This window comes from Artemia franciscana, chromosome 1 (assembly GCF_032884065.1).
Source record: "Artemia franciscana chromosome 1, ASM3288406v1, whole genome shotgun sequence".
Classification (NCBI taxonomy): Eukaryota; Metazoa; Arthropoda; class Branchiopoda; order Anostraca; family Artemiidae; genus Artemia; species Artemia franciscana.
Window position 1 is genome coordinate 34,056,339 of NC_088863.1, and position 25,892 is coordinate 34,082,230.

Here is a 25,892-nt window from a genome sequence, read left to right on the forward strand (position 1 = left end):
AGAAAAAAGGGCAAGGAAGAAGGCTGGTTTCTCCCAGCCTCTTTTAATTTTTGAAATGGATGTAAACTTTCAATTTTCATTCTAATGAGCCCCAGCCCTAAATTTTGTACAGTAATACTTTTTTATGAGGAGGCCTGGTGAATATAAAAAAGTGGATAGTCCATTGAATTTATGTCACTCTTTACTTTGCCAGCGCTATTGTGCAATACACTGTCCTAGAACAGGTTCTACAGCCAAGTCAAGCGGTTTGATGATAGAAAACAGATTTTTAGGCTTATCACCCTGCGCTTCCCACCATGGCTTGGAAGTGTAGCCTTGATATCCAGAGTGTCATATAAAATAATTGTATTATTTTTTTTTCAAGAAAGATGTAATATGTCTCTTTATATGCACTATAAGTTATCGGTGGGAAATTAGCAATTTCTATCTTTCGGGACTCTTACCTTCGGGGCTGCATGGGTCAAGTTGATCCTGGAGGCCTATTTATTGTACCTGTTAGTTCCTCTTAGCAAATTACTATTTTGTCAGACACCAGCTGAGGTTTACGGGTGTGCCCTGGAGTACATGAGGTGTGATCATGGCCAAAACTCTGTCTCAAATCTCAATGATTTAGGGCCTTGTTCTTGGAGCTATGTGGATCTTGCCCCTCCTGGAGGAATATTTTTGGGTTTTCATTCATTTGAGTGAAATAACATTCCCGACATTTTGAGCCGATGCCATCTGGGGTGCCAGGTTTCAGTGGGCAATTTATATATTTTTAATTTTTAGTTTTAAAATGGCACTGAAAGTTCAATTTCAAATCCAATGAGTCCCTGTCCAATTTCCATTAACATCTATGGTACATAAAATTAATGAAAAAAAAATAATACAGGGGAAACACATCGCCTTTTATTTAGTTGGAACCAGTGCTTTGTTCTAATAGACACGGATAAAATCTTCTACGACAAATAATTTGATAAACGAGAAACGACTTTGGCAATAATAAAATATACAATATATTTCAAATACTCTTTGATGAATACATCAAAACTCTTTAAGTCTTGTTTTGTCTCTAGCTATTATAATTTAGCTTAAAATTCACTTCAGTTTCAGCCCTTCAACTTGGAGAGCCACCAATTATTATTATCATCATAGTGGCAACATTAGCTTCCATTACAGCCGTCAGCTTTACCTGCGCTTTCCTATGTAAGTTAATTGTTATTCTATTATTTGGAATTAAATTGAAAACTCTGCTTCAGATAACTTTTCCCTTATGTGTGTACCAGAAAAACCATCAACCTGGAGAAAAAAAAAAAAAACGGTTATGATATTAACGTACCGATAAATTTTTTACTGATGTCACACCATTTAAAAGCTCTTAATCATTTTGAATCCGAAACGAGATTCCAAGACTCCCAGTACGAAAGCCAGCGTTCAATTTTCGTGTATACTTATTGTCGGACGATCTATGGATGATTAAATAAAAAAACAAGTTTTTTTTTAAAATGAAAGTAAGGAGCGACATTAAAACTTAAAACGAAAAGAAGTTACTCCGTATATGAAAGTGGCTTTTCCTTCTCAACGCCCCGGTATTTACGCTATAGTTTGACTCTTTCTCTTAACTCTACTTCTTAAAACAGTAAAAAACTTTAGTGTAAAGAGCGGGGCGTTGAGGAGGAAAAGCCCCTTTCATACGGAGTAATTTCTGTTCGTTTAAAGTTTTAATGCCGCTCCTTACTTTCATTTAAAAAAACTCGTTTTTTTTATTTAATTTCTGGACGTTCTTTAATTAATGCATGGTTTGATCTTGGCTCTCAGCATATAAATAATTAAAACGAAATTTGCATATTAATTTATTTTTTTGGCTAAATGGCTTTCTCATAGTTTTAATCGGAAGATTTTTAGGAAACAGGAGAGAGGGAGGAAGCCTCGTTGCCCTCCAATTTTTCGATTACTTAAAAAGGCAACTAGAACTTTTATTTTTTTACGTTCATTTTCATTAGTAAAAAAATATACATAATTTACGAATTAACTTACGTAACAAACTTCTATATTCGTATGTTTTTATTGCGTATATGAGGGATTTCACCCCTCGTCAATACCTCGCTCTTTACACTAATTCTGTCCCAATTCCTTAAGAAAGACCCTTGAATCACAAAGGCTGTAGAATAAATAGTTGAAATCACTAAAAATACTTTAGCGTAAAAAGCGAGGTATTACGAGGAGGTAAACCCCTCATATGCGAAATAATTTCTGCTCGTTTTAAGTTTTGATTCTGCTCCTCACTTTCAGTAGAAAAAAACTTTTCATATTTATTTTGTTCATTGTTTTTTTTTTAAATAATGCTAAAAAAAAATCTGCGCCCCCTTCATTGAAAGTCTCTTCCCCCATGAGAAGTTTTCCATGGAAAGACCCTCCCACGTAACCCCCCCAGCTCAACTCTCCCTCCCAAACCGAAAAAATCCCCCTGAAAACGTCCGTACACTTCCCAGTAGCCATTACTATAAGTAAACACAGGTCAAAGTTTGTAACTTGCAACCCCTCCCACGAGGACTGCGGGGGAGTAAGTCGTCCCCGAAGACCTAGTTATTGGGTTTTTCGACTATGGTGAATAAAGTGGCTATCTCAGAATTTTGATCCGGTGACTTCGGGGAAAAATGAGCGTGGGAGGGGGCCTAGGTGCCCTCCAATTTTTTCGGTAACTTAAAAAGGGCACTAGAACTTTTAGTTTTCGTTAGAATGAGCCCTCTCGCGACGTTCTAGGACCAATGGGTCGATATGATCACCCCTGGGAAAAAAATAAAATAAACACGCATCCGTGATTTGTCTTCTGGCAAAAAATGCGAGATTCCACATTTTTGTAGATAGGAGCTTGAAACTTCTACAATACATTTCTCTGATACGCTGAATCTGATTGTGTGATTTTCGTTAAGATTGTATAACGTTTAGGGGGTGTTTTTCCTTATTTTCTAAAATGAGGCAAATTTTCTCAGGCTCGTAACTTTTGATAGGTATGACTAATCTTTAAGTTATATATTTAAAATCAGCATTAAAATGCGATTTTTTTGATGTAACTATCGGTATCAAAATTCCATTTTTTAGAGTTTTGGTTACTATTGAGCCGGGTCGCTCCTTACTACAGTTCGTTACCACGAACTGTTTGATTGAGTTCTTAAATTCAAATCTTGCTTTTTACGGATTTTATGAACCCTCCTAATATAGTATAAAGCATTAGCGTAAAGAAACATATTAACTAAGAGAACCTCGGTTATATTTCATGTAGATGCGTAATTACCCCCACCCCTCCTGATTATGAAAATATTATCCATAAGGTCAAGACTGTAATTGGAAAACTGGAAAATATAAACAAAAAACAATTAGTATCACAATCATATTCCATCTAACAATTAAAACAATTAGGCAAAATAGCTTTGTAATCCACGATAGAAATCATTCCAAAATAGCCAACCATCATTGCAATTGCTGTGCCAAACACAACAACTGGGTTTTTTCTAGCCCTTGCTCATAATAGAAGAAAAAAAGAGTAAAAATATCAAGAACTGTTTGAAGCTTCAATATTGATTACACACGAATGAATACAGCAGCTTACAAAATATATATTTAAAAAAAACATATATTCTAGGGAAAAAGATACTTAACACCAGCAAAAATAAAACAGAAACCTTTTGGCCCTTTACTATAGGCAGTGCTATAGACTGTTGCTTATGATATTCTGCATGTTTTTTATTCAATTTTTCACTTTCTTTGCACCATCCCTCGATAAATTTTAGTTTCAACAATCATAGTTTTCGAACACCACAATTCTCATATGGTAAACGTACGTAACATACAGGAAGCAAACAGCCCTCAAGGATTCATCTAACAAAACGTAGAACTCGGAAAAAACACACGTGTAGCAATTACAAGAGAGGAAGTTTCAACTATGCTGAGTGTCTGTATAATAATGCGTCAGTTCTGGTTTAAACATCTTACTTTTTTGTTATTTCTTTAAGTTTAAGCACTTATCATTACAATACAAATACGTAAATAACCTAATTGAAATCTATTGTTACAGGCTAGAACCTTCAGCCTATAAGTGCATGGCTGCTTATTGGGGTGTAAACCCCAATATTTGAATATTTTCTTTATCTAGTAATATCACCACCAGGCCGGGGGACCACACACCCAGGGTGAGCCAATCATTTCTGGAAACTTCCCTACTCTGCTCCGGGTTAAAGAAAGATAAATGTCATCATATCTAAAAAAAAAAGAAAACAATGACATTTGTAACTCTCAAGTCAACAGCCAAAATATAACTAACTTGAAAATCAACAGAACACAACAAGACAAAATTGCCTTTCTTGCGGACCAAGAAGACGTGATCAATAAGGAAAAAGTAATGAACAATCGGGGAAATTTGTAAAACAAAAAATAAATAAATAAAAAACTTTAGAAGGGTGAATTGGTCTTACGAAATGTTCAGACAGAACTCTAAATACAATTAAATAAAAAGCACAAGTTTTTCCAACTGAAAGTAAGGAGCAACATTAAAAATAAAAAGAACAGAAATTATTACGTAAATTTTTACCCTTACACCTCACTCTTTACGCTAAAGTTTATTTTTAAAAAAGGTTTTTATTGCTCTATTTAAACGACCGTTGTGTTTTTTGAGCCATTCTTAAAGAATTGGGACAAAATTCCAATTTTAGTGTAAAGAGCTCGGTGTTGTGAACCCCCATCATATAAATAATTTCCGTTTGTCTTAAGCTTTAATGCTGCAATTTACTTCCAGTTGAAAAAACTTGTTTTTATTTAATTTCTGATTGTTTTTTAAATAATCCCAGGAAATCTGGCCCCACCGCCACGGAGAAATGCCCTTCTAATTAAAATATCCTCGAGACAATTCAATCCCGCTGAAAATTTTACCCAGGACAATTACCCTTGCAACTCCACACGTAAAATTGAAACAGAAAAGAGAAAGCAGGACATATAATTTTGTATAAGAATTCCTGCAAATTACTTCAGTGTGTAATTTCCTCAGACAACTTCACCCCCTGGAAACTTCCCCATAGCAAATATTATGCATAAACAATGGGCAAATTTCTTAACGTAAAGACCTTCCCTTGGAACGATGGGGGGGGCATGTTATATCCAAAGGCATAGTTATTGGGCCTTTCAGCTATGATGAACAAAATGACTGTTCCTAAATTTTGATCTGATGATTTTGTGCTAAAAGGGAAGGAGAGGAGGCCTAGTTGTCCTTCAATCTCTTTGGTCACTTAAAAAGGGCACTAGAACTTTTAAATTCCGTTTGAAAAAGTCCTCTCAAGATATTCTAGGACCAGTGAGTCGATGCGATCACCTTTTTTTGAAAAAAAAATAAACACGCATCCGCGATTTTTCTTCTGAAAAAAAAACAACAGAATTTCATGTTTTAGCAGATAGGAGCTTGAAACCTCTACAGTACGACTTTCTGATACGGTGACTCTCATAGTGTGATTTAAATTAAGATTCTATGACCTTTAGGGGGGTGATTCCCACTTTTTTTCAAAAATAATGCCAATTTTCCTAGTTTTGTTGCCGTTTGGGTGTGTTTAAACTTAATCAAACTTATATATTTGAAGTCAGCATAATAAGCTGATTCTTTCGATATATCTACTGGTATCAAAATTTTGGTTTTTAAAGTTTCGTTTACTATTGAAAAGCTCCTTACTTACACTTCGTTACCATGAACTGTTTTACTAGCAAACATAGAAAACAACTGTCTTAAAGCAGATTTAAAAGAATAAATAATTTAAAAGGGAGGCAATAGAACTTTTATTGGATGCTTAAATTGTTGTTTCTCATGAAAATTAACACATCCATATCCAAAATGTGTCAAAAATTCTTCCCCCATAGTATATTGCCCAAGTCTGTAGAGCTCAGACAACAGTGGACACAAGGAGAAAAATCGATGGATGGTATTGTGCACACGGTCATTGGAGTGCCCCTTCTTGAAGCTGAGAGGTCAAGGACAAGCATAAGGGTTTGGAAATCTATTTATATTTTCCAGTCACCTTTACATACTATGTTGACAATGTTACAATCCTTACTCTCTCTCTCCTCTAATATTCAGTGCTTAGCCCCCTAAACCTAAAATTATGAATCGACACAAGCCTTCCAATAATTAATTCATCTTAGGGGGGTAATGTAAAGAACCGATAGAACTCCTATCAGACCTAAAGATTCGAGAATGTTCCGTTGTTTAAGCACCTCGAATCCATCCCGACTCCTTGCGTTGAATCCGTAAAGGAGACTAACTGGTGAATTATTTCCACTTCAGCAGTCCGCCCCTGTTGCTCAATTTGTGACCCCACTATAATACCCATGAAAACATAGATGAGAATCTATGATCTTGTTACCTTGCCCTCCATTATGGAACTAAAAAAGTGACTAGCATCTGCTAAAAAGAGACAATTTTATGTCTTTGTGTGCGGTTAGATCCCAAAAATTCACCCAAATGGTCAAAGATCTAAATTTTTGCCCAAAAATAAATATAGTGACCTTTCTTTACTCTTAATCGTAGTTAAATAGTGATAACTGAGGTGGTTCTGTCACATTTTATAGACATCCTGACGGCCAGATCTCCAAGCAATATTAGAATTTAAGTGCCTGTTTCATTAACGGAAGACATTAAACGAAAACAACTTTACTATAATAAGGCACTGATGACATGAAATCATTAGGGAGCATCCAAAGAATGAAAACTGCAGGAAAATCGAATGAATTATGATGAAGACCCCTCTACCAACTAATTATTCTACTTATTACGCTATTTTCCTCGGAAATCTTGTGAGAGTGAGCCTTAAATCGGCTAGAAGTTTGGAAAGCACAAATCAGAAGGCTGAGATACCTGGCTTAAGATCTTTTTGCGATAACACCTTTAAATTTTTATGACGGACATAATTTGAAAATCCTTATTCCAAGTATAGGTTTCAGCTCAAGCACACTTAAGAATTAGCTTTCAGCTCAAGGACTGGCAAGGACAAACGAGTTCACTTTTAGTGCCCAGAAAATAGCAGGACAGGATTGAGAGAAAAAAATCAAAATAATGCAAAAAAGCCAAAAGAAAGATCCGGGAACTTATAGAGCAAATTGCCGAAGTCCGGAGATTCGTAACTGGACGGGATCAAGATAACTCTCTCATCAAATAACATTCACCACCCAGTGAAATGATTAACCTAAAAAAAAGAAGGTACTAGATTTACAATAGTTGCTTAAATGAGCGGTAGAGCTAGTTTTAGGATTAAATTAAAAAACAAGATTTTTCAACTGAAAGTAAGGAGCAACATTAAAACATAAAACGGACAGAAATTATTACGTATATGAGTGGGTTCACCCCCTCGTCAATACCTTGCTTTTTACGCCAAAGTTCGAATTTTGTTCCAGCTCTTTAGGAATGAACCTTGAATTCCGAAGGGTTTAATTAGAATAAATAGCTCTTTTGAAAGTACTAAAAACTTTAGCGTAAAGAGCTAGGTATTGACAAAGGGGAAAACCCCTCATATGCGCAATAATTTCTGCTCGTTTTAAGTTTTAATGTTGCTCCTTATTTTCAGTGGAAAAAACTTTTTTTTAATTTAATTTCTGATCGTCTTTAAATAATGCTGGGAAACCCGGCGAATTCCTTTTTACTTATTTATTTATTTATTTATTCAAAAAGAAAAGAAAACACATAACAACAATAATAATAAAGATCCTAGAAGCGAACTTGTTAAGGACCAAAACAACAAAAAATTGTAAATGAAAAAGAGAGAGAAAAAAAAATAAAAGAGAAAACAAGGGTAATTAAAGCAAATTGAACAAACATTTAGAGAAATATAATATCAAGATTTTAGTACATTGTTATATAGCGTCCGAAAACTTGTGGATAGCTCGACACTGGAGGGTATTAAATTCTATTGAATTATAGATTTATAAATTGGGGATTGCTGGGCGGAACTAGAGATACACCTGGGGACAATGAAGGAACGGAGACAGTGGCCTTCAGAATTATTACTATTAAAATAAGATAATAAGTGGGGAGGAAGATTTTTATGGTAAGCGGAGTATGCAAGGGATAGATTTAATTTTTTGATGATTTGTTCAAAAGGGATAATACCAAAATCGGAGTACAAGTCCTTGGTGGGATATAGTTGTGGCAACCGAAAAACTGCTTTGACGGCACGGTTTTGAGCAGATTTTAATTTATTGGTAACTGAAGGATAAGTATTGCCCCATACAGATCCGCAGTATGAGATATATGGGTAAATAAAAGAATAATAAAGGGAAACAAGGATATCGGGAGGAAGAAAATAATTCACACGATTAATTATACTAACCTGTCGCAAAATTATGGCTCTGATATAGGACACATGTGTTGCAAATGATAGGCAGGAGTCTATGTGGACACCAAGAAACTTGGCAACTTCGACCTGCGGGAGGAGATTGGTAGAATATTTTAGGCCAAGTGCCGGCTGAACTTCATTTTTTTTGTAAGGGGTTTGAAATAATACCACCTGACTTTTCTTGCTGTTAATGGTCATGCAGTTAACGAGACACCACTCCTGTACTCTATTCAGAAGGGTTTGAGTAGAGGTGACGACGGATGGTAAATTAGGACCGGTGATGAAAAAGTTGCTATCGTCAGCAAAAAGTACTGGGTGCACTGATGGGCCCAGGTCCGTAATCAAATCATTAATATAAAGGAGAAAAAGTATTGGACCAAGAACAGAGCCCTGTGGGACGCCCCTCCGGACAGGTAGGGGATGTGAAGTCACCCCGCCCAGTCTCACACTCTGTACTCTACCAGAGAGATAAGAGCCGAACCATGAGAAAGTTATTGAGTTTACTTAATAAAACACTGTGATCAACCATGTCAAAGGCCTTTGAAAAATCCAGAAATAAGCCCAATACAGTATTTTTAAGGTCAAGTTGGGAACGTATAAACTGTGTGGCGTCTATTAGTGCATGAGCAGTTGAAAATTTGGCACGGAAGCCATATTGATGAGGAGAAATCAACGAATCTGATGAATGATTCCCAAATACAAAGGGAGAAAGACGTCGGAATATAATTCTCTCGAGCACCTTAGATATAACTGGGAGAAGTGAGATTGGACGATAATTGCTTATCTCAGACGGATCGCCTTTTTTATGAATCGGGATAACAATTGCTGATTTAAATATTTCTGGGAAGACTCCATTGGTCATAGACAGGTTTGCTATGTGCACAATGGGTTCACAAATATAGAAAGATACGGTCCTAAGAAGCTTATTACTTATGCCAAAGAAGTCAGGTGTACTACTATTAGAGAGAGATTCGATAACTTGAAGCACCTCTTTGCGATCAGTTGGAGAGAAAAACATGGATCTGGGATTCTTGCTAGGGTGTACCGACTGTGAGAAGGAACAGGAGTTAGCATTTGGAATATTAGTGAAATAATTATTAAAAGCATCCGGTACTAAAATTGGGTCAATTAATCTGCCACTGATGTCCCTAAGGTTAATAGGAACAGATCTTGAATTCCTTTTTTTTTTGAAAGGATTTCATTTATTGTAGACCAAATTTTTTGCAAGTTCCCTTTGCAGTGAGAGATTTTTGAATAATAATAATTTTTCTTTGCTTCCCGGATGAGTTTGGTATATACGTTTTTGTATTTTTTATAATTAGTCAGGTCAATAACGCTACTGGTTTTGCAAGCTAACTTATATAGGTCATTTTTTCGGTATGAAGAGATTATCAGGCTATTTGACATCCAGGGGCGTATATGGGTAGTTTTTCGGTTTGATTTACGAACTGGAAAGGTTGAACTAATAAGATCACTCAATCCCTGTTTAAAACTACTTGTGGCTGAATTAATATCCTGACAATCCAAAGTCTTGGACCAGTCGAAGGATTTCAAACAATCCGTGAACCGGTTCATATTCACAGTATTATATATTCTATTAGATGTAGGGGTATTAGTTCTACGGGGTTGAGTAGCTGATAGGGAGGGTAAGGAAAGATAGATTGGAAAGTGATCTGACAGGTCAGAAAATATTATTTTGGAGGACAGGTGGTTTTCCAGGGAAGTGGATACAAAAATGTTATCAATTAAAGTAGCGGTAGACTTCATAGGATCAACTCTAGTAGGAAAAAGGATTGTGGGAAGAAGACCACTTGAGGTAAATGTTTCAAAGAAGGTATCACTATCATTGTTATTGCTAACATTTAATAAATTACAATTGAAGTCCCCAAAAACTATTGCCTTCTTTTGTGGTAAATTAATAAAACTAGAAAAATCATCAAACTGATTACAAAAGAAAGGTGTCGGAAATGAGGGTGGTTTATAAAATAACGAAAAAATAAAAGAATTCTCGTCTACACTTATGTCGACGATTATTGAATAAATGCATCTATTATTTATAGGTTGCGAGAACAAGAATTCACAATCTAATAGTCTGGTGAATTTTAGACTTGATCGGATGTAAAGAGAAATGCCACCAGAGGACTTGGTTAATTTTCTTTCAATATGAATAGCTTGAAAGCCAGTGAGGGAAAATTCATTAGTATCATCAATTTCTGAAAGCCACGTCTCCGTTATTCCAATTACGTCGAAAGGGCAGTAACCATTTGTTAAAATTAAATCTTTAAAATTAGCCCACTTATCCCGTATGCTTCTGATATTAAAGCAAATTACATTAAGTTTGGTCTCTTCCATTAGCTTAGGTTTCACATTTTTCACAAAATCAAAAGTGTCGAGATATTTACAGTTAATTTGGTTTAAAGGGCTATCGGGGCTAGCTAAGGTGTTGGTGGACAGATTATTTTGGTCATCGTAATAATTAAAAACAACATTATTGCACAGTGATAAATTATTAAGAAACGTAAAATCTTGTAAAGTACTTGTACTTGTGTTTGTTTGACTGTTCATTTCTTAAGCAGTAGTTTCTGTGCTTCTGGACAGTTATACGAATAACAGGGGTGGTCGGAGGAGCCACAGAGAGCACATTTCATGACAAGTTGACACGGGTTTTCTTTGGAGTTCTGGTGGTCACCAGCGCATTTAGAGCATCTCGGGGAAGCTTTACAGTTGTTTGCAGTATGGCCGTAGCACTGGCATTTGTAGCACTGGGTAGGCAAAAACTTGTACTCAGTTATAGGTAGACGCTCGTAACCAATAACAAGGGGATTCTCAGTGGCATAGTTTAGGTGGTCACGTGACTCAAACTTTAATCGAAAAGACCTCGTACTTCCTAACTGAACAACTTCTATACAGTTATTAGCGAGATCGCATAGGTCACTTTTAGATGTTCCCTCAGGCACTCGGCGTACTATACCGAAAAAGGCAGGACTCTTCACTTTAGCATTAATGGATTGGTCTGCTTTGTTTAATGCATCTGCCAAAGTATTGGCGCCACCCTTGTCCGACAGAACTACTTGCCATGCATCCCTCCTAGGCCTCAAAACAACTATGCTTGAACTGACACCCCCACAAGCTTTATCCAGGAAATCTTTTCGAGCGTCAGGATTATTCAAGTTTTTTGGTGGATTTTTCACAATAACTGAATAGGACGGTTTTGCGGGTGGGGGAGGTTTCATATCAGGAATAGTTTGCACGACTGACCTTGCTTTATGGTGCTCAGCGAAGCTTTTAAATTCCATGTAGAGTTCATTAACCTTTCGAGTTAACGTAGCTGTTGTCTCCCCTGGCACACATGGGACCTGATCTGGCTCGAAAATCAGATACTGAGGTAGGCTGATCTTTTTCTCATCACAAAGATCAAAGGCTCGAACCATATCACTTACATTATCAGTCACTTTGGGGCGCTCAGTTACCCTAGTAATAGAGGCGTCAGCCCACAAAATCTTCTTTGCTTCAATTAACACATCTCCTTTGAAAAAATCGCAAGCAATCTTTACAATATTATCAGCTGAACAACCTGCATTTCTAGCCCGTGAAATGAAATTCAACACGGGATTCAAGACAAGTCTTTCACCTGGCATCATCCGGTGAAATGATCAAATTTCATCAAAATTCGTGGGCGGGGCCACAATAGTTGTCAGTAAAAGCAATAGCAAATCAGGTAGCAATACTCACAAGATGTATATTCAGAAGTTGCGTACACAATTTTAATTATCCAAAATATCCAATTATTCAAAGCACGTTACACAACTTAAATAGTTGTTTACACGATTTTAATTATCCAATTATCAAAAGCAAATTGTTCACAGCACTATATAGCATTGTACACAATTTCAATAGTTGCGCAATGAAATAAATATCCAAACAATAATCCTCTGTAAATTAACCAACCAATATAAACTGGTTTTCATCCATAAAGGTCAAAGACTGAATGAAAAATTTCTCCATGGAAAAGATCCTCCCACGTAACCATCTTTCCTGACCCCCCCCCCACCAGAAAAAGTACCCCTGAAAACGTCGGCATACGTTCCAAGAACCATTAGTATATGTAGACAATGGGCGAAGTAAAAAACTTGCAGCCCTTCCTCCGAGGACTTTGGGGGATTAAATCATCCCAAAAGGCATAGCTATTACATTTTTGACTATGCTGAACAAAATGCCTTAAAATTTAGATACTCTTAAATTTGATCCAGTGACTTTGGGAAAAAATGAGCATGGGAAAGGGGCCTAGTTGACCTCCAATTTTTTGGTCACTTAAAAAGGACACTAGAACTTTTAATTTCCGTTCAAATGAACCCACTCGCGATATTCTAAGACCACCGGGTCAATACGATCACCCCTGGGAATTAAAAAGAGATAGAAAAAAAAACACATCCGTGATCTTTCTTCTGGCAAAAAATACAAAATTCCACATTTTTGCAGATAGGAGTTTGAAACCTCAACAGTAGGGTTCCCTGATACGCTGAATCTGATGGTGTAATTTTCATTGATATTCTATGATTCTTTTAGGGGGTGTTTCCTCCTTTTTTGAAAAAAAAGAAAAATACTCTCTGCCTCGTAACTTTCAATGGGTAAGACTGAACTTGATGAAACTTACATTTTGAAATCATCATAAAAATCTAATTCTTTTGACACATCTACCAGTATCAAAATTCGTTTTTTAGAGTTTCGGTTACTATTGAGCCGGATCGCTCCTTCTTTACAGTTCGTTACCACGAACTGTTTGATAATTTGATCCCCTGACGTAGCTGTGAAAAGGGATGATAAAAGGACGAAGAAGAAGTAGAAAGCAGCATAAAAACGAAAAATTTGACAATTTATTATTTAAGATGGGGAAGAAATTTACGAGTATATGAAATTAAATTCCATAAAACTAAACTTTTTCTAAAGGAAAAAAGATAATACCGATTAATATAATCTCAAATAGCATAGGTGGGTAGATAACTCGAATTCTTTATCACGGATGGAGAGCTGAATTGTGACAGACTGACTTTTCAGTAAATTCTAAAGTTCACTCTCATAGCCTACAATTTCTAGAAAGTGCCACAGCCTTCATTAAAACTACAGATTACATTTTACAGAAAACCTACGGTCAAGTTGACATTTTATAGGCTTTTTTTAGTCAAAAATGTGTTAGTGTTTAGTGTGTCTGCATTTTTTTTTGTCTCATTACGATCTTTTTTTTACTTTGCTTGCCAGTAATATTCCCAGTCATTTATTCTTCTTTTATCAAAAAAGGAACAAAAGAAACGACAAACTATTGAAATAAGTTGCAGCCTATTTTCATATTCACTTTTATCCCATTTCAGATAACCGGTACCAGCGTCAAAAATTGGTTGCTTTGAGCCATCCAGGTATCAGTGGGGCTGATTTACAGCTTAATCGACTTCGTGAGGCAAATGGAATGTTGACAGAACTCAATCCAAACTATGAATTTGATGGAGGTGGGGCTATAAGTAAAACATATGACCTGAAAGAGATTCCGAGGGAAAATTTGCGGCTTGTTAGAGCCCTTGGTCAAGGTGCTTTTGGAGAGGTCTACCAAGGATACTTGAGGCATGGGGCTGGAGACTCTGTTGAACTTCCAGTTGCAATTAAGGTAAGGGGTGAATCAAAGTAAAGAATATCCTCGAGAGTTAAAACTAAATGAACATCCGGACCCTGGTAAATGTCGTACTTTGCCTGCCTCAGTGCGAATTTTACTTCTGCAATGTTTCAAGTATTAAGAGACTGATTTCCAAAAACTTATTTTTCCTAGAAGATCCTAGAACCTTACATTTTTCTATAAATTCTAAGGTGATTACTGTAATTTGACGATTACCTAAATGACACATTTGAATTAAATTGTCTCAAGACAAAGTCTAATTAAAATCAATCGTTTCGCCAGTAGATGGTAGCACACACTCAGACTCCACCTATCTGAGGAAGATGAGTGTCTTTTTTTGTTGAACTGCGAGAAATAGCAATGGATACCAACTATTCATAAAATTGTGTATCCTTTTTTAAATTTACGATATAACTGAAGCCTGTCTCACTGGAGCTAATATATAAAATATGCTCAAAATAAGAGCAAATTTTAGTGTGAAATTAAGTGCTTGTATCCTGCATCCAAAGCTAGTATTGAATTTCATCAGCAGGTGCTTTCAAAAGGGTATATTTCACGGAATGTGATAGCTTTGAGCAGGGTTTTGAATTTGTGCTAAAAATTGGGTAAAAAGTTTGTAATTTAGACGTAAAAACTTAAGTGAGGTTGTTTTTCCGCGACTACTCTGCCTTTCTACAACGAACAAATAAGCGTTCAAATAGGAATAAGTCTATTAATTTGACAGTGAATACAGATAAAATAATCTACATATTTCGACCAAATATGCAGTGATCGTCATCAGGAGAAATACTAAAGCATTAAAATCAAACTAACATATTTATACAGAATGAAATAATAACTTCCGGTTCATCTACTAGAATTGTCTAAGAGAATTAAATAAATGGGTTCATCCAAAGTCTTGTGTTGTAAATTTCTTCTTTAATATTGCCTAAATGTAAGTTGAATTTCTAATGAAGGTGGCAAAATCTCCTTCAACTTCTAATTGCAAAAGGAATGTTTTTGAATTTATAGTTATATACTTGATTGGTCACACTTCCCAAAATATACCACGTATTTTTCTAGTACTGAGTTAAATTAGGTGGGTATTTTTCCCCAAAACCTAACTGTCTTTTCTATGACCAACAAATAAAAGTTCAAATAAGGACAAGTCCATTTATTAGACAGTGAAAATAGATTCAAATATCTTGATATTTTGACCACATATACAGCAATCGTCATTTTCATCTGTCAGGATCAGATACTTTCGACATTCAGGTATTCGGAACTGTAACTCTTTGTTAGTTATGATTTTAACTCTTTAAGTTATGACTCTGTAACTCTTTAAGTTATGATTAAGTCATAACTTAATCGAGTGAGCTTTACCGAAAAAATGTTGATCTTATAGAGCCTCACATTTAATGTACGCCATAAGCTAATATTCATGAATTATGTGAATTGCATTACTTTTCGTTTTAGACGCTTCCCGAACTTTCTTCCAGTCAAGCAGAAATGGATTTTTTAATGGAAGCATTAATCATGTCAAAATTCCGGCATCCGAATATTGTTCACTTCATTGGCGTTTGCTTCGACTTGCATCCACGTTTCATTGTGCTTGAATTGCTTGCTGGAGGAGACCTCAAGACGTTCCTCCGTGAAAATAGACCAACTCCGCCGGTAATTTACAATTCATCACCAATATTTTAATTTTTTTTTGTAAAAGCTTATTTTTCTTATATAGGCTTAGAATAATACTGGGGAAACTTTTCAACAACAAGGGCCAAAATAGCTATTCTTTGTCATAAATCATATTATATTGAAATATTATGTTTCAAATGCAAAAGGCACTAGTAATTTCCTTTCAAATATGCCCTTTAACTGCATTCTGTGATGTTCCAGTGCCCCGCTAACAGTGAAGAAGAAAAAAAGATGTCACATCAGTGCCACCCATCCAAAAGGCTTGTAGTTCCAGCCAGGGGGCTATAAATTTCTTGTATAGGGTTTTCAGCTTTTGTTTCGGATCAACACCATTTTTTAGAGGTTACAGGCTAAATTTGAAATCACCATAAATTGTTTTTCCAGATAACATTTTACTATTAAGATTAATTGAGATAATTGTTACCATTCCTGAATCAACTACAAATGGCAATTTTTTTTCTCAGTAGCCAGTTTTTTTAAGGTGCTTTTAATTTTTAGCAAGAATTTATTTGTCCGTTCTTTAATAGATTGCAGCTATCGCACAATCATCATTAACGGAATCGAGATTGTAAAAAAAAACATGTGAGTGAGACGTCATTCAAATGAAAAACGTTTTTTTTCCAAAAATCAAGACTCTAAATAAATTTTTCCAAACCGTGACCTATCTGGATCGCTTTCCAGACCGCAAAATGATAGTAGGCCAATTTTCAGAAAATTAAGTGCCGTTTTCTAGAAAAAATGTACATACACGTACGTACAAAACTATTGCTAGTTTTTCAAGATAGATACGGGAGAATTTTCAGACATATTTGAGAATCAAGTCTTTTACCCTCATTTCTCATGCTTTGCCTTTTTAATTTTTTATATCATGCACAATAAGTCAACATGAAGAATTTATATGAGTTTTTTTCTTTAGGACAAGCCATCGATGCTAACAATGAAAGACTTGATCAAATGCTCAATTGATGTAGCAAAGGGTTGTCAATACCTGGAAGAGAGTCGATTTATCCATAGAGATATTGCTGCTCGTAATTGCTTGCTTACAACAAAAGGACCCGGTAGGGTAGTAAAAATTGCTGATTTTGGAATGGCGAGGGACATTTACCGGTATGTATGTAATTTAAAAAGATAACGCTTAAAATTATTTTTTTTTACCAGTTGCGTCATTTCATGAAAATCCAGGGGGGGGGCAAAGTTGTAGCCAATTTCTTCGAATCAGTTGAAAATGATAGTAGGCCAGTTTTCAGAAGAAATGCTGCCGTTTTCTAGAAAAAAGTTGGCAAAGTTGGAGCCAATTTTTCCAAATCAAGTGAAAATGACCGTAAAAACTGGAAAATTATCCATATATTACCATAAAGGCAAAGATATACTAAAGAGAATTTACCTGTTTATCTGGATACCTGACTTATGTAGGTTTATCTTTGTTTTGACAATATTTTTTGCAGAAAATAAATGCCATCTGGGGAAGAAGGGAATGAGATCTGGGATGGCGAACTTGGGTCTGGAGGCAGCCGTTCCCCCCTGCTCCGTAGAAAATTACACCCCTGTTTTTTTACATGAAAGTCCTAACCCAAATTTTTCCTCTTTCATAAAATTGGTTTTCGAATTGGTTTAAGGTAAGTGAGGACTGCAAAACTTGAGCCTCTAATTTTACATTAGTTAAAAAACAATTCTGGTGTATAGGTTAGCTTTTATAATAGTTGGGCTAATTAATTGCATGAACTGAAAATTATTTCTCCTCCTCTTTTATCCAGAAATCCAACAGCCTTTTATTTCAATGTTGGCTAATTGGTTGTTTCTTACATTTTTAAACTTTTTGTACCTTTTGTTGTCAATTCTCGTCCTTTGGCTACTTCTTATTTTCATTTACTTTTTTCGGTTTGTAAAGAAACGTCTCTCAGGACGGAAAAGATAAAATATTATTATTACATTCTGTAGTAACAACAACCGTAATTCTATTAGAGATGATTTTTCACAGCATTGATATCATACATATCAAAGGTGCAAAATCTTTAGCTACAACAAAATAGAAGTGAGAAGAAACGATATAGCCATACAGGTTAGTTACCCACGGACGAGCTCTTCTCCAGGAACTGTTTTAGCCCCAAAAGTATTGTTTCAAGTGAGATCACCAGGACTGATTAAGTTAAGAAGATTCTAACTTGTTGTATTTGCCAAACCTACAAAGAAAGTTTCAATTTTGATTTGGGACTCTTAGATAGACCAGTCACGCGGATCTTGGCAACGTGTTCATCTCTTCGTGAAATGGATGTTCCACGGCAGAACAAATCAGAAAACACCCAGTCGGATCCCATTGTCTTGTGTAGGATACCCAAAGAACTGCATATTCAAGAAACAGTCTTATTTGGCATTGCTCCTCTGTTGGATATGATTTTCTTAAGAACTTCTTCCTAACGCAGTTTTTGTTGGTTACCTCAATATAGCTTAGAATAGATCCTTATAGCCTAAAAGTGAAACTAAGTAATGGACTAGCATCATATCAGATAAAATGAAATAGATGGTACCACCAATCTGGGCATAAAAGGATAAAATCATTCTGCACTGTAAAGTTCTTAGGATTAAAAAAATACTACAAGAAATATTGCGACTTGATATCTCATACTTCAAAGAAGAAGCAACAAAATCATAATAACTTGCAATTAATAAATAATTTAAAAGTTCTTAAGATGTCTTGATATGCAATTACATTGTAGTCACTTTTAGTCACTCTCTTTTTTCACTCTCTCTCTCTCTCTCTCTCTCTCTCTCTCTCTCTCTCTCTCTCTCTCTCTCTCTCTCTCTCTCTCTCTCTCTCTCTCTCTCTCTCTCTCTCTCTCTCTTCTCTCTCTCTCTCTCTCTCTCTTCTCTCTCTCTCTCTCTCTCTCTCTCTCTCTCTCTCTCTCTCTCTATCTCTCTATCTCTCTCTCTTTTTTTTTGTCAATGAGGTCTAATTATACACAATTAAGCTTTTTTGTGTTTTTAATCGTAAAAATGGTTTTATAGCTTATCATTTTTTATTTTTAGTTGCACAAAACCTGTAGGAAGGCAGTATGGATGGCGTTTGACTGATAAGGTTTGTGTTTTAAATTGAATGTATACGCTAAGATGCGAAAGGGTGTACAAGAATCCTTCTAATGATCATTCCATTGAAGTTCCAAGTCCTTTCATGATAAGCAGCATGCTTGTCATTGAAGAGCTGTTTACGACGCTATGTTTCCCGTTTTCGGAGATATCTGTTTCACATGGAGGTACACTTATGAGATTTTCTTATTTTCAGAAATGATTATTACCGAAAAGGAGGAAAAGCAATGCTCCCTGTGAAATGGATGCCGCCCGAAGCATTTTTGGATGGTATATTTACTTCGAAGACTGACGTATGGTTAGTATAAATTATGTCAAATATTACATATTGACCACATTACTCGAGTATTAAGGTAAAATTTTGGGTTTTATAAATAGAGAAAATTCTATTGTAGCAATGATGTAATACTAGGACAATTAACATGAATGCCGTAAAAACAAAGGCCTTGCTTACCTCCTAGTTACCACCGGCTTCGCCATCCAAGTTTTGTCTTTTAGCATGAAGCAGCCTAAGCAGTTGATATGCAAGTTATTTCTCCCTCCTCAATCTAAAATCACCCACCACCAATTGGATCCAATCTTCCAACAAGACTTGACCACGGATCTATGTAAGCACTAAATAAGAATTGTTTCCAAATACAGCAGCTCGCTCCAAAATGCTATCAAGACTCACTTGCAAATTCTAGTGGGCTCAGAATTGGGCTACTAGCAGAAACTTGGTCAGGAGTAGTGGTAGAGCCATAAGTCCTCAGCATATTATTAGTATTTTTTTTCCTCAGACACTTTGTACGGAAGAGGTGGTTGTAGAAACCTTGGCGGAGGATCACCGATTATAATTGAAATTTCTATTGGCCTTTTTAGGGATCAAAAGGGATAAAACAGAAAGCAGGCCACTTTCTGTGCCCTCTGGTGCTACCTAATTCTTTTGCAACCCAGCCACGTAAAAAAAAATGATGTAAAATATCAAATGAAAATATAGAGAGTGACACTATTACTAAAAATTATAAAAACTATCATGTACATAAGGGACATAGCGCCTCCACCAATGCTAAAGTTTGACTTCTTTCTACTAATGCCTCAACAGTACCCCTTAATATAAGAGCAATGTAACAAAAAGTTAATTAATTCTTTCGAAACGAACGAAAATGGCTTTAAACAATAAATTTTCGATAATTTTTTAACTTGATTATTTTTTACTTTTAGCAGCTAACTACTAGCTAAACTGTAGTACTAGGGACTGGGGGTGAGAGGTTGGTGGGTCTCTTCATGTGCATAATAATTTTTTTTTCTTTTTTAAGGCCGTTCTGAACTTGCTTTAAAAAAATTGTTTTCCTAATTTAATGAAAGTAAAAAACAACACTGACACTAAAAAGAAACAAAATTGCCCTTTATGTGAGTAAGACTAGTGCTCTCTCCATCTCTCATTCCTTAAGCCAAGTTTTTACCACCAGTTCCCTTTGCCCCACCAACGCTTCGAGAACGAAAGTTCCGATAGAGGAGTGCCGCGATTAAAGTTGATTTTTTTTCACCCCAGTGGCTTGACAATTGCAAGACCTAATATTTTCGCATTCGGTTTAAATTACATACCTTTAAATAAAATGTTTCGAAAGGCAAATCGTAAATTAAAAACCTCAATTACCAACTGACTACATTCTAAAGCACTCTAATCTCTCTTGGCTTTAATTCGAATTTTACCTTCATCTGAAAAACACGCTTTTTTTTTTATTTAATCCTGTTTGAGAATTGGATTTTAAATGGAGCTTCCTTTTTCAGCTTTACTTCATTTCCGAATATTGATTTATTTACTTTTTTTAATTGTTTCCGTGCATTTTTGAGTTATGTCATACCAGTTAGAGCCGAGGAGCTGTTTAGATTTTATGCTTAATCAACTAAGAAATGTATTTTTTGTACCGTTAACTCCTCTTCTATATTACTTCTTAATCAAAAACCAAAAGAACCAATATCAAATGACTCATCAACTATTTCCAAAATTTTGATTTTGTGGTAATCACGAGTCAGAATTCAAGTGATTTTATATATTTGAAAGTTGTGTTGCTTCATAAGACTGTAACAGACGATATATACACCAGGGATCGCTGTATCGCCCACAGTGCTTACCAGGAAAAAATTTAAAGATTGCTGATTTGATCAATGCTCAAAACTTACAAATTTCAGGTCATTTGGCGTACTTCTTTGGGAGGTCATGTCTTTAGGCTATATGCCGTATCCTGGAAGAGGAAATCAAGAGGTAATGCAATATGTGACTAATGGGGGCCGATTAGAATCACCGCCAGGATGTCCAGGTCCTATTTATCGTCTTATGACGCAGTGTTGGTCAACAAATCCAGAAGAAAGACCTACATTTGCAACAATCTTAGAGAGACTAGGTTATTGCTTACAGGTTGGTTGTTTAGAAATTATTTGCATTTTGAATTCTCCTAGTTACCTGGGGTTTCATTCTCTGGCATGTGAAGATAGATATTCAACATCACTGTTAAAACTCTTGGGAAGCATAGAAAATATAAATAGGAGTCAGCGCTCTAGCATACCTAGCAAAGACCCATGGACGGTGTGTTCCATGCATTAATATAATTTTTTTAGGTGAAAGGGCCAGTCGAAGAAACTTTGGAGAGGGCTCATTCGTCGGAAGAAAAAAATACTTCAAGCGCCCTTGTTAAGGGCCAAACGTAATTGGTAAGCCATCGACTCACATCTCCGTTTTTGCTTACTTAACCCCGTAACACCACTTGTATTAGATCAAAACTTTGAGATAGTCGATTTGTTCAGAGTAGTCCAAAGATCTAGAAACTATGGGTAAACATGGCTTCTGCGGCCCCAAGGACAATGACCAAAATCATGTAAGTTAGCATGTGAAATGCTACTTATCCTGTGAAATTTAAGTATGACATGTAAGTTATCAAATAAGTTTAAGTACAAGAGACAGGGCTTGTTTGGTTTTGGATGTCCGATTGGCATAGAACTCTAAGCGATCCTTCCTTGGCCAAGGATTTTCCAAGGTTATAAACCTGAAGCAAATTGCATACCTTAGTACATCAAAAGACGTTGTATGCACATACTTTTCATCATAAGTTATCTGTGACATCTAGAGCGGATTAGATGATCCAATTGAAACTTTCCGGGAGAATTGGAGGGGAAAGGCAGGAGGGCGTGAACTATTTCGATTTATGTACTTAGGTACTAAAATATATCTTTTGTCTTTGGAGGGGGAGATGAAGATTTTAAAAATGTGAAAACTTTTTTTTACAGTGAAATATCAGGGTGATGTATCGTAAGACACTATATATCCCCAAGTTATCAAATGATGTATCAAATGATAGAATATCTAGCGAAGGATTTGGCGGATCTCATTAAAACTTTAAGAGAGAATTAGGAGTAGAGGGGAAAATGTTTCAAACTTTCTGTTGGAAGAAGCGATGAGGAGTGGGACTAAAATAGGTCTTATTGTTTTATCAAGCTTCAATACAAGCTTTTGCACAATGAACCATTGTGCGACATGGAATATTTCATGACAAAATAGTAAGGCAGCATGAAAAAAACAATGTAAGCGTATATATAGGGCATCAAAATCGCAGACCTACAATATTTTGAAACTGGCGTGGGGGGATCACAATGAAAATTTCAAAGAGTATTGGGGAGCAAGGGGACTTCCGATTTCGTGCTTGTGGGAGAGGATGGGAGGGCCGAAACATTTTTGTCTTCAAAATAGTATACCCTAATGTCTTGTACTGATCCTGCTAGTCTTCAGTTTACAATAACATAATCGATTAGGTTTGCCGCGTCTCTATCATGTGACTACCACATTAACTTACGGTCTATTTTTTCACCAACTACTGTATTGATTGTAACTAGATTGTTATAGCTGCAAAATTGCAGCAGTCTATATTACTATTTTCTTTTCCTACACCAAATTTACCTAGCCCAGAATACCATCACTTCCTGTTTCTATTAGCCTGGTTATTAAAATCCCTGTTAAACATACCATATTGTGGTGATTTTTTCTAAACTCATTTATCAACTTATTATATATTTCAGCCAGATGTACGCCTGTGTGGTGAATTATGCTCCGTTAATTGAAAAGTTAGTTAGATACCGGCGTTAAAACTAAATAGAAGGGTGAATTTTAATGTTGTATCACTAAGTTGGAATCGTTGACTTCGCAGTTTACTCTTCTTGTTCCAGCGGTACAGACGAATCAGTCTGTCATTCAGAATGTAAGAGTTACAGCTGAGAATACTACGATACAGATTGGCAAGTTTACGGATGATATGGATATCAACGCAGACCTCACAACCTTTGAGCGAACTGCCACCAAAAATAACTGCAGTCATGCTACATGGGTAGTTAGACTCCAGGCCTTACTGACAGGGAAAGCCACAGAAGCTACTGCGATTGTTCTTATGGCCGATAGCTTGGACTATGACTTCGTAAAAGAAGCTATTCTGAGAAGATTTCGAATGACTTCTGAAACCTATCGCCAGTTATTCGTACGAAAGAGAAGGGAGCAGACTAGTCATTTACCAATTGTGCTAAGAAGCTAGAGCAGCTGCCGACCCAATGGTAGGACGTCACCAACTACAGATCGATTGCGACCTCAGATGGGCTGAGAACAAAGATTGCTGATATCCTTAGAAAACTGGTAGTGGAGCAATACATCACTTTCATCAAGAATGAGCAGCTACGCCTCCTGTTGAGAGAACTCAAGGACCCAACTCTCGTTGCTGCGTGCAAGGTGTCTGAAAACTTCTTTTTAGCCCGTAAAGATGACCGAAGTGAAGGATTGAAAGGAAGCCCATATCAGTCTTCAAGGAAAGGAATGGATCTAAAGCAAGCACAACAAGCCTAACCTGTGAACAAGCCCGTGAATGCTGAATCCGAAACAGCAGGATTCAGCAGTCGAGACGCTCAGCACCAGCAAACTAACAGAAGGGCACGAGGTCGTTTTAACTCTGGAAAGTTTGGTCACAAAGCTATTGGCTGTAAGGAACTGAGGAGTTGAGAAAACTTGTTGGCTCACAGTCCAAGTCCGGAAGAAAGAATGAAAGCGAGATTTTGTGTAAGTGGTCCGATTGATGGGGAGCCAGCAGAGTTGATGGGGAGCATCCATCACTATCGCCCATAGAAGGTACATCGGAAGCCTGGGTGAACAAACATGATACTGAAAGTCTTCTCCATGCCTACATGCGTTATGTTCACCCGTTGTTTGAGTACGCGTGCCCGGTGTGGTGTCCATCTGCTATCCGCACAGCGTACCTATTACGCGACATAGAGTCCGTCCAGAAAAGAGCAACAAGGATTATACTCCGAAACCGTGACATACCCTATGATCAAGCCCTCGCTAAATTAAATTTATCTCCACTTAAAGTCCAGCTTGAACATCTTATTCAGCAATTTGGAAAATCTGTCCTAGCCAATAAGAGCCACCGATCACTACTACCCGAACCAGCCCCTCCCAATAGCCGAACTCGGTTACAAAATAAACTTCTACCCCCTAAATTACGAACTAGTCGTTCCGCCTACTCATTTGTGCCTTTCTTCTCATCAATTTTCAATACTGAGTTGTAGTGTGTGATTTTTGTTTAAATGTAAGATTTTGTAAAAAAAACTGAATTTAGCTATGCTATGATAGTTTTAAATATACCGATCTCTCTCTCTCTCTCTGAGAGAGAGATTTTCATGCGGGAGATTACTGAAAGAATAGGTTGTAGTCTTTGCAAGGTCTACATACCTGAAGCCACTTTCACATTAAAATAGGCGATTTACGTCGTCTTGCAAAGAATATCAAATTAAAGAAAATAGTTTACAATGTGTTTCTGCTGTACTTTCTATTAATGCAAGGAACCGAAGCATTTTACGTATCGATAAGTTTCAAAATGGAGCTTGACAAGTTAGCTGTCTTTATAACTAGAATTCATTTTAGGATCCAGAAGTATTGGCAACTCGCTTAAAAGTTTACTTTCGTCCAAGTTCAAGTGAAAGAGATACAGGAAACAGACCTTCCAGTCAATTCAGTACCGAAACCCTCACAAGTAGTAAGATTATCAACATAGATTTCTATTTTACTTTTAGCTCAGTTCTTTTCTTTTGCCTCCATAATACAGAGTCATACTAAAAAAAAATCACTTTAAAATAGGAATGAAGGTGGCTCCCTATTCCCAAGGTCATTTTGAAAAGAGAACACATCATCGAGGTATTTTTGGACTACAATGCTCTAAAAATGGTGACAGAACCAGCTTTCTTAGAAACTTGACTGTAACTCTCCAATTTCAAACGTCATTCTTGGGGAATTCTAATTTTGTTCAGTAAATGGACACATTTTGTCTTAATTTTCCCTTCCATTTCTTAACATTTTCTGCTTGTACCAAGGTTTCAGATAGACTGAAAGTGTAGCTTTTCATGAATATGCTAATTTTGTCAATAGATTTATCCGTTTTTGACTTTGAATGCCCTGAATAAGGAGTAATATGCAAATGTAAGCAGAAGATGGAATATCTACAAGGAGTGGCTGTATTGAATAGATTGGATTGTTCCTGAGGTGTTATTTACTTCTGTGTATGTAAGCCCATTCAGAGTGTTTGCAGGTAATTATATAGTAGGGGAAACATTTACTTTTTAAAGAAGCTTACACTGGGAAGCAAACTAGTTTTTAAAGAAAGTTTCGTTGAATGTTTAAGACTAAAGTGTTTGAATGTAAAGATTTTAGGCCCTAAGCTACAAATAAAAATTCGCCAGTTCTGTGAATTTGCTATTGCTTTTTGGGGGATTTCTCCTCAACAGTTGGTTCATCATGCCAAACAGATTCTAGTAAAAAAAAAACTCAGATAGTATCGGGCCATATTTGACTCACAAAAGGGGTAATTTAGGCAAATTAGTAATTTTTATAGCCTAGGGCCAAAAGTTTCGGAAATCAGCTCAAATATCGCCTTATGAAACTCTCTGAAGCCTTTATTTCCCTAGATCAAGCACTTTATTCTTTAATACTGAATAATAAAAAAACTTGTTCGGAAGGTCGTTGGCTACTCTACGTAGTTTTGTTCAACAAATGATTCTTTATCTAACTACGTAATTGCCTTGCAAACAATTTCAATGAATTTGCTTCCACAGACAGAAAT

The 25,892-nt window shown here is 36.3% G+C and overlaps 1 protein-coding gene across 3 annotated transcripts in view; it reads left to right on the plus strand.

The window, feature by feature from the left end:
- The window catches only part of LOC136028895 (leukocyte tyrosine kinase receptor-like), a 244,527-nt gene that overhangs the window by 208,672 nt on the left and 9,963 nt on the right, over window positions 1-25,892 (plus strand). For all 3 annotated transcript variants that reach the window (XM_065706861.1, XM_065706864.1, XM_065706871.1), the window contains 7 exons: window positions 1,087-1,185; window positions 13,712-14,001; window positions 15,463-15,660; window positions 16,598-16,788; window positions 18,959-19,060; window positions 20,938-21,163; window positions 24,701-24,812. In XM_065706861.1, the coding sequence (XP_065562933.1) occupies window positions 1,087-1,185; window positions 13,712-14,001; window positions 15,463-15,660; window positions 16,598-16,788; window positions 18,959-19,060; window positions 20,938-21,163; window positions 24,701-24,812 (1,218 nt within the window). The remainder of the gene's footprint in view (window positions 1-1,086; window positions 1,186-13,711; window positions 14,002-15,462; window positions 15,661-16,597; window positions 16,789-18,958; window positions 19,061-20,937; window positions 21,164-24,700; window positions 24,813-25,892) is intronic.